General features: G+C 42.9%; 1 protein-coding gene across 2 annotated transcripts; it reads left to right on the forward strand.

The window, feature by feature from the left end:
- Window positions 1-5593: 5593 nt before the first annotated feature.
- spinb (spindlin b) lies at window positions 5594-9338 on the forward strand. 2 transcript variants are annotated; one of them, XM_084176327.1, is made up of 6 exons: window positions 5594-5681; window positions 6772-6977; window positions 7144-7192; window positions 7320-7570; window positions 7781-8014; window positions 8687-9338. In XM_084176327.1, the coding sequence occupies exons 2-6, from the start codon at window positions 6926-6928 to the stop codon at window positions 8884-8886; spliced, it is 786 nt and encodes a 261-aa protein (XP_084032453.1). In that variant the 5' UTR covers window positions 5594-5681; window positions 6772-6925; the 3' UTR covers window positions 8887-9338. The 2 variants fall into 2 exon arrangements, with proteins under 2 accessions (XP_084032453.1, XP_084032454.1); XM_084176328.1 differs by lacking the exon at window positions 5594-5681 and having other exon boundaries at window positions 6886-7002; window positions 8687-8973.
- Window positions 9339-9604: the final 266 nt, after the last annotated feature.

Genomic DNA, 9604 nt, shown 5'->3' on the forward strand with positions numbered 1-9604 from the left:
TCTGACGGCCCTCCATTAAAGACCGTAATTGGTTAAGAAAATTGTGATAAATAAAAAAGTATACCAGTTTCATTTGAGGACCAGAAAATTGACAGCCGTGCCATATAGATTGCAAAATAGTTGGGAAGAGATTTTTGACGTACCGATTCCATGGCACAGTGTTTATGAACTGATACGCAAAACGACGGCCGATTCAAAACTTAGAATTTTTCAACTTCAATTATTATACAAAATTATTATTGCAACCAATAGAATGTTATTTATATGGGGGATACAACCTTCCCAGCTCTACAGATTTTACTGCGAAGAGACAGAATCATTAGATCATTTGTTTTGGTACTGTCCATTTGTAGCTTGTTTTTGGACACAGGTCCAGGAATGGCTAAAGGATTGCAATATTTACCTGGAGCTAACCCTGCAGATAGCACTACTGGGTGATCTGAAAAGTCATAGTCAATCGATCAATAATATAATAATACTTTTAGCAAAGAAAATTATTTTCAATTTACAATCGGTAGAAACAATGAGAATAGAAGGGTTCAGAACTTTTGTAAAACATCACAGTACAGTTGAAAAATATATGGCAAATAGAAATCCAATATGGATGGTGTTAAGAGATAGATGGGTGGTGTTGAATGGAGTTGAAGGATGGGACTAATAACAACTAACAACAACAAGATAACTAGCAAGTGGCAAGTGTCTTCACTGACATTTTCAACATGTCCCTGACTGAGTCTGTAATACCAACATGTTTCAAGCAGACCACCATAGTCCCCGTGCCCAAGGACACTAAGATAACCTGCCTAAATGACTACCGACCCGTAGCACTGACGTCTGTAGCCATGAAGTGCTTTGAAAGGCTGGTCATGGCTCACATCAACACCATTATCCCAGAAACCCTAGACCCACTCCAATTTGCATACCGCCCCAACAGATCCACAGATGATGCAATCTCTATTGCACTCCACACTGCCCTTTCCCACCTGGACAAGAGGAACACCTACGTAATGAATGCTATTCATTGACTACAGCTCAGCGTTCAACACCATAGTGCCCTCAAAGCTCATCACTAAGCTAATGATCCTGGGACTAAACACCTCCCTCTGCAACTGAATCCTGGACTTCCTGACGGGCCGCCCCCAGGTGGTAACGGTAGGTAACAACACGGGGGCCTCCTGGGGGCGAGTGGCGCAGTGGTCTAAGGCACTGCATCGCAGTGCTAGCTGTGCCACTAGAGATCCTGGTTCGAATCCAGGCTCTGTCGTAGCCGGCCGCGACCGGGAGACCCATGGGGCTGCGCACAATTGGCCCAGCGTCGTCCAGGGTAGGGGAGGGAATGGCCGGCAGGGATGTAGCTCAGTTGGTAGAGCATGGTGTTTGCAACGCGAGGGTTGTGGGTTCGATTCCCACGGGGGGGGGGAATAATAAAAATGTATGCACTCACTAACTGTAAGTCGCTCTGGATAAGAGCGTCTGCTAAATGACTCAAATGTAAAAAATGTCAACACGGGGGCCCCTCAGGGGTGCGTGCTCAGTCCCCTCCTGTACTGCCTGTTCACCCATGACTGCATGGCCAGGCACGACTCCAACACCATCATTAAGTTTGCCGACGAAAACAAAAGTGGTAGGCCTGATCACCGACAACGATGAGACAGCCTATAGGGAGGAGGTCAGAGACATGGCCGTGTGGTGCCAGGATAACAACCTCTCCCTCAACGTGACCAAGACAAAGGAGATGATTGTGGACTACAGGAAAAAAAAGAGGACTGAGCACGCCCCCATTCTCATCGACGGGGCTGTAGTGGAACAGGTTGAGAGCTTCAAGTTCCTTGGTGTCCACATCACCAACGAACTATCATGGTCCAAACACACCAAGACAGTCGTGAAGAGGGCACGACAAAGCCTATTCCCCCTCAGGAGACTGAAAAGATTTGGCATGGGTCCTCAGATCCTCAAAAAGTTATACAGCTGCACCATCGAGAGTATCCTGACTGGTTGCATCACTGCCTGGTATGGCAACTGCTCGGCCTCCGACCGCAAGGCACTACAGAGGGTAGTGCGTACGGCCCAGTACATCACTGGGACCAAGCTTCCTGCCATCCAGGACCTCTATACCAGGCGGTGTCAGTGGAAGGCCCTCAAAATTGTCAAGGACCCCAGCCACCCTAATCATAGACTGTTCTCTCTGCTACCGCACAGAAAGCGGTGCTGGAGCGCCAAGTCTAGGTTCAAAAGGCTTCTCAACAGCTTCTAACCCTAAGCCATAAGACTCCTGAACAGCTAATCATGGCTACCCGGACTATTTGCACTGCCCCCCCACCCCCACCCCATCTTTTTACGCTGCTGCTACTCTGTTAATTATTTATGCATAGTCACTTTAACTCTACCCACATGTACATATTACCTCAACTACCTCAACTAGCCGGTGCCCCCGCACATTGACTCTGCACCGGTACCCCCCTGTATATAGCCTCCCTACTGTTTTTTATTTTACTTCTGCTCTTTTTTTCTCAACACTTTTGTTGTTGTTGTTTTATTTTACTTTTTTATAAAAAAATTAATGCATTGTTGGTAAGTAAGCATTTCACGGTAATGTCTACACCTGTTGTATTCGGCGCATGAGGCAAATAACATTTGATTTGATTTTATTTCATTTGTAAAGCATACTGTGTCCATAATAAGTATATAGGTTATAGGTTGAGAGCTTTTGTGAAAGAGCACAGTTAGAAAGATATGGCATACAAAAGCAAACCGGATGGACATCATGAAAATGATCGGAGCGGTTGAGGGTAGAGGAAGTTATAAAATAGAATTATTGTAAAATTGACTGTGTCCATAAAATGTATATAGTATGTATAAGCTGGAAGTAGAGGCCTAAGCATTGTTGTTCACTAGTTTACTCCAATTAGGGAAGGGGTGGTGGGGTTGGAAAGTAATAAAGGGAAATATATTTTTTTAAAGGATATGTATATATATGTATGTATATGTATTTATATGTTTGTATGTGTATATGTATGTGTATGTATGTATATCTACACTGCTAAAAAAATAAAGGGAACACTAAAATAACACATCCTAGATCTGAATGAATGAAATAATCGTATTAAATACTTTTTTATTTACATAGTTGAATGTGCTGACAACAAAATCACACACAAATTATCAATGAAATCAAATTTATCAACCCATGGAGGTCTGGATTTGGCGTCACCCTCAAAATTAAAGTGGAAAACCACACTACAGGCTGATCCAACTTTGATGTAATGTCCTTAAAACAAGTCAAAATGAGGCTCAGTAGTGTGTGTGGCCTCCATGTGCCTGTATGACCTCCCTACAACGCCTGGGCATGCTCCTGATGAGGTGGCGGATGGTCTCCTGAGGGATCTCCTCCCAGACCTGGACTAAAGCATCCGCCAACTCCTGGACAGTCTGTGGTGCAACGTGGCGTTGGTGGATGGAGCGAGACATGATGTCCCAGATGTGCTCAATTGGATTCAGATCTGGGGAACGGGCGGGCCAGTCCATAGCATCAATGCCTTCCACTTGCAGGAACTGCTGACACACTCCAGCCACATGAGGTCTAGCATTGTCTTGCATTAGGAGGAACCCAGGGCCAACCGCACCAGCATATGGTCTCACAAGGGGTCTGAGGATCTCATCTCGGTACCTAATGGCAGTCAGGCTACCTCTGGCGAGCACATGGAGGGCTGTGCGGCCCCCCAAAGAAATGCCACCCCACACCATGACTGACCCACCGCCAAACCAGTCATGCTGGAGGATGTTGCAGGCAGCAGAACGTTCTCCACGGCGTCTCCAGACTCTGTCACGTCTGTCACATGTGCTCAGTGTGAACCTGCTTTCATCTGTGAAGAGCACAGGGCGCCAGTGGCGAATTTGCCAATCTTGGTGTTCTCTGGCAAATGCCAAACGTCCTGCACAGTGTTGGGCTGTAAGCACAACCCCCACCTGTGGACATCGGGCCCTCATACCACCCTCATGGAGTCTGTTTCTGACCGTTTGAGCAGACACATGCACATTTGTGGCCTGCTGGAGGTCATTTTGCAGGGCTCTGGCAGTGCTCCTCCTGCTCCTCCTTGCACAAAGGCGGAGGTAGCAGTCCTCCCACGGCCTCCTCCACGTCTCCTGATGTACTGGCCTGTCTCCTGGTAGCGCCTCCATGCTCTGGACACTACCCTGACAGACACAGCAAACCTTCTTGTCACAGCTCGCATTGATGTGCCATCCTGGATGAGCTGCACTAACTGAGCCACTTGTGTGGGTTGTAGACTCCATCTCATGCTACCACTAGAGTGAAAGCACCGCCAGCATTCAAAAGTGACCAAAACATCAGCCAGGAAGCATAGGAACTGAGAAGTGGTCTGTGGTCACCACCTGCAAAACCAGTCCTTTATTGGGGATGTCTTGCTAATTGCCTATAATTTCCACCTGTTGTCTATTCCATTTGCACAACAGCATGTGAAATGTATTCTCAATCAGTGTTGCTTCCTAAGTGGACAGTTTGATTTCACAGAAGTGTGAAATTGACTTGGAGTTACATTGTGTTGTTTAAGTGTCCCCTTTTTTTTTTTGAGCAGTGTATTTATCCAGTCCCTCGGTGCAAGCCTCAGGCTCCGAGAACTTCACCAAACCTAACCCCTCCAATACTTCGCCCTCACTACCTTCCATTTCTACTCCTGTCTTCGATCTGGCATACAGCTCACTCTGCTTACACTTTCTACCATTCTTCTTTAATGAATCATCTCCCTTTTTTGCCGTTTTTAACCGATTGAAGGTCACCCTCTTCCTCTTTCTCTCTCTTTGACCTCCAGCATATTCCAAGTATTTATCTCCTTATGATAAAACTGTACTTCTCCTAACATACATCTTATTCTTGTCAAGTCAAGATACACCATTTTATTTTCATAACTGTAGGGAACACAATATATGATCTGTACTTGGCATATAGGTTTCTCACTTATGGGTGGCACAAATTGTAATATGGGGGAGGGGAATGGGCAGGGTACATGCAAATTCAATACTGTAATATTTACTATAGTTTAATTGTAGTGTTTTTGCGGACTGTAGTGTTTTTGTGGACATTACTGTAGTAGTACTACAGTGTTTTTCCCAGATAAAACTGTAGTATTTACTATAGTATTCTACAGTATACTACAAAATACTTTAGTAAGTACTACACATGATTGAGGTATACTACAGTGTGTAGTATAGTATACTACAGTTTACTACATAATTCTATAGTAAGTGATGTGGTACTTATTCTATAGTAAACTGTAGTATTTTTTCATATAGGTCCTACAATTAGTAATAACAACTGTTTACTTGTTTATATTCATGTGCCGGTATTCATATTTCATTTTCATCACAAAGGTTGCAAGTGGTAGCCAATCACAAGTTGCTTGTATTAAACAGAAATACAGACGTTTTCAAATATGTGTAGGCTTTCATCAATGCTGTTGTAATGTCCACGCATGCGCAGTTTGCCGTCGAAGAACCCACTATTTGGCAGGAAGACCGAGCTTCCCGCGTCCCCCATGCATATTTCCAGATCACTATTTGGTAGAAAGCGGGATAGGCGGGACTCGGCCATAGCATTTGGGTTGAATGCAAACGGTGCCAGAGGAAAAGCAAGAGGGGATCAATTTAGAGTTACAATTCATCGGGTAAGCAACCTTCAAACTAATCACTCGATTGGTAATTAAATGCATGGACTCAGACGACCACTACACTAGTTCATTAGGAAGTATGCATGTGCATGAGCAATTGTGTATAAACCTGGTTTGTTGTTTGCATTTCAAATGCATGTCAGACAGACCCATACCTTCCCCTCCTTTGTTCGCTTGCGCCGCTTTTGATGCGGGGTTTGTGTATACGGGTGCAACATGGCTGACATTGAGGTACCATACCTGCTCAGTTAAAATCCAGTCAATCCGCCTATTTGACAATCAAGCGAATCGGTGCTTTAGGATGTACATGTATGCAACGTCATTTATTCATTGTAAACAAAATGACAATCCTATACATTCTTGGGTCACTCCAGAGATTCTTGAGTAGTTTTACTTAGCTTGAATTGCTTGCCATTTCTGTTAAATAAAAGTATACAACAGTTAGTTCGAGGCAATGAGACAGAAACGTTATTTCAATGTTACCTGTAGGTAAATCATGTTTGAAAAAACATGTCTGAAGGGGGCGGGTCTAATCCTAGTCTACTAAAAAGTAATTTGTTATCTGGATTCTTTTTTTCTTTTTTTGGTGGGGGGGGGGGGTGTAAATCCCTATTGTTTATACATTTTAAGGAAAGACAGCCTATGTTGTCTATTTTCATAAGTATACATTATTCTATTACACCTAACGTTGTAGAATTGTGACAAAGTGATCCAAGATGGACCTACTTTTTCTATGGACCACTAATACTAAAGAGAGTCCGATTGACCAAACTGTGTGGGTAGGCCTACTTGGTCTCTGTACTGTAATTATGACTCATTGAACATATAACTGGTTTCCTTTGGTGTGTAAGACTAAATCACTCTGCAACAAAAAAAGTATATACTGTTCTGCCATTGTTTTTAAACAGCTACTGCTGCTATATGATTGTATAATTGCTGAAGGACAGGTCTATAGCACACATGAGTCAGCATGACTGATTGGGTTCATATCAGTTACATTTGCGGATGAGATACTTGCTAGTTATGACATTTTCTACCCCAAAGTCATTCTTCATCATAATGCATAATGCTGCTCATTTTTCAACAGTCTGAAGTGCCACATTAAGTGTTCCTGCACTGGAGGGGAGTGATCCTCCCACCTGGGGCCACTACCTGCATGCTGTCCCGCTTTCTTCTGATTCCCTAGTAGAGACATTGTCACCCTAGTCTGGCAGCCTGGCTGCTCACCTACATGTATATCAATGAAGACCCCATTTGGGAAGACGCCAGGCCAGCGCCCCAGAGCTGATGGGGGTGAGACGCACTCCTCCCGCTTTGTGTACATGAAGGCAACCGGAACGTTACGTATAACATATAGCCTACTACACCATATGGCTGTAATTTTAAAGATATAAGTATGTAATACAGTAATAAATGCTGATTGGAGAGATTTCATGCACATGTTTGTTTGTCATTTTAGGGAATACTGGGGTATCTGCAAATATGATGAAGAAAAAAAATTCCCACAAGTAAGTTCTCTCATTGTGTAGACACAGCATAAGACCAAAAGCAGGTTGGCTTACAAACAGATACTACATTGATTTGACATTCATTTACATATTGCTGTCTCTGCCTCTCAAATTGGGATCTCTATAGGAAGCAGAAGAATAATGTTGGTCCAAGCAAGCCTATTGCCCAACCCAGACGAAACATAGTGGGCTGCAGGATAACGCACCAGTGGAAGGAAGACTCCAAGGTTTCCCAGTGGAAAGGAACAGTTCTTGACCAAGTCCCTGTAAACCCCTCTCTCTACCTAATCAAGTATGATGGATTTGACTGTATCTATGGACTTGAGCTTCACAAAGATGAGCGGGTGCAAGGCCTGGAGGTTTTACCAGACCGAGTTGGTAGGTGTTGTGAAGACATGACAAAAGTCGGCCTTGCTCTGCCATAAAAAGCATATTACACTTATGTCTGTTTGGTATGAGTATGTTATAACCAATGTACTCATGCGGTTGATGTGTGTTTGATCATGCATACCTTATATCACAGATTAGTAAATGTATCTTTAAATAGCCATAATTACTATCCATTTGAAAGTGCTCTCTGTATTGCAGCTCCAGCTCGTGTCAGCGATTCCCAGCTAGCAGAAACCATGATAGGCAAAGCAGTGGAGCACATGTTTGAGCAAGATGAAGGACCAAAGGAGGAGTGGAGGGGCATGGTGCTAGCACGGGCTCCCATTATGAACACATGGTTCTACATCACTTACGAAAAGGACCCTGTTTTGTACATGTACCAGCTCTTGGATGACTACAAAGAGGGGGATCTCCGGATAATGCCTGATTCAAGTGAGAGTCCATCAGAAATGATCATTAGTGTTCAAACTGTAGACATTGAGTATGTTTACATGCACAGTAATAGTTTGATATTAAACAGATTATGGCAGTAGACAGATTATGCAGTAGACATGTAAATACCTTACTCAGCATAAGGTCAAAATGGAAGTCGGCATACGCCGATTAAAACACCTGGTTTTCTGAGCCATCTTTTGAATTATTAGGACATGTAAACAGCTTAATCGGCGTTCCAGCAGTGTATTTGATCTGCACATGTGCTAGCACCGGGTAGCGCGAGTGAAGTGAGTTCAGAAAAACTGAAAGTATGCATCTTATAAATAGTTTCTCCATACAAACGTTATATGTCCAAACTCAGAATCAAATAGTCTTCGCAAAAATAACATGGTCACTGTGGTAGAATGTCTATTTTGTTAGGCAATTTTCTGCACTTAAAGAAAGTCCCATCATTAGCCTGATTTCAGATGTGTCCATGTAAACAGGATTATTAGGGAAATCCTTCTTCTCGCAATATTGTGCGCATGTAACCGTGCTCATTGTTTAATGTCTCTATCTCTCTCTCTTTTTTAAAAACATGTCATTCTAAGTTGTATTACTGTAGATACAATCATACTACGTAGAAGTAGTCAACCAATTATCTCACTAAAGCTTTCTTTGCTTCTGCAGATGACTCGCCCCCAGCGGAGAGAGAGCCTGGGGAAGTGGTGGATAGCCTTGTTGGTAAACAAGTGGAATATGCCAAAGAGGATGGCGGCAAAAGGACTGGCATGGTTATCCATCAGGTTGAAGCCAAACCCTCTGTGTATTTCATCAAATTTGATGACGACTTTCACATCTACGTCTACGATTTAGTAAAAACGTCTTAGGGCATAGGCATTGAGAAAATCATTGAGTCACAGACCTTGGCAAATGTTCTGACGCTTTCTTTGAAACAACATACATTTCCATTCAAAATGGACAATTCCTTCACAGGCTGTGAATGTGGAACTTGTCATTTCCTGTGTCACTGTTTCCAATGCGAAAGCTTTTAGTGTACTTTGTTTCAAGTCCACTTTGTTTCTAAAAGAAGGGAGACCTCTGCAGAATTCGGCATGTCTGAACATTTACACTCTGTTCAATTGGGCCAGACACCATGTGCGACATGGTTTATGATTGTAAAATGCAGGAAGAAAAAAAACATTGCATATGGGTCAGATCTTTTTAACTGTTTGGGTTAGAAACAAGCAGTTTTCGCTGTATTAATGGTGCAAGCATGACACTAACTAATCTTCACTCTGGAAACAATGGTACAGTGATGCTTTATCATTACAGCAATTATAAAAAATATATATATATATATTGGATTATTATTTTTTCGCACAGTGCTCCCAAATTAAAACTCCAGGTCGCACAGCAAAATATTTCATTGCATACCTTAGAGCCCTGCTTGCAGCATTTTGAATTTTAACCAATTCTCACCTAAAAGAACCATGTCATGGTTCTTTTAGGTGAGAATTGTTAGATTGTTAACATATGTTTAAATTGTTCACCTTGTGTTACTGAAGCCTATGTCACTGTTGTCCTAAGCAGCTCTTCTGATGCTGC

This window comes from Coregonus lavaretus, assembly GCF_964263955.1.
Source record: "Coregonus lavaretus genome assembly, chromosome: 14".
In the NCBI taxonomy this organism is placed as follows: Eukaryota; Metazoa; Chordata; class Actinopteri; order Salmoniformes; family Salmonidae; genus Coregonus; species Coregonus lavaretus.

Excerpts from the sequence above, each read along its gene's own strand:
- spinb (XM_084176327.1), top strand. The coding sequence starts at position 6,926 with ATGAAGACCCCATTTGGGAAGACGCCAGGCCAGCGCCCCAGAGCTGAT. Across the intron at positions 6,978-7,143 it reads GCGCCCCAGAGCTGATGGGG|GGAATACTGGGGTATCTGCA; the intron begins GTGAGACGCACT and ends TTGTCATTTTAG. Across the intron at positions 8,015-8,686 it reads CCGGATAATGCCTGATTCAA|ATGACTCGCCCCCAGCGGAG; the intron begins GTGAGAGTCCAT and ends TTGCTTCTGCAG.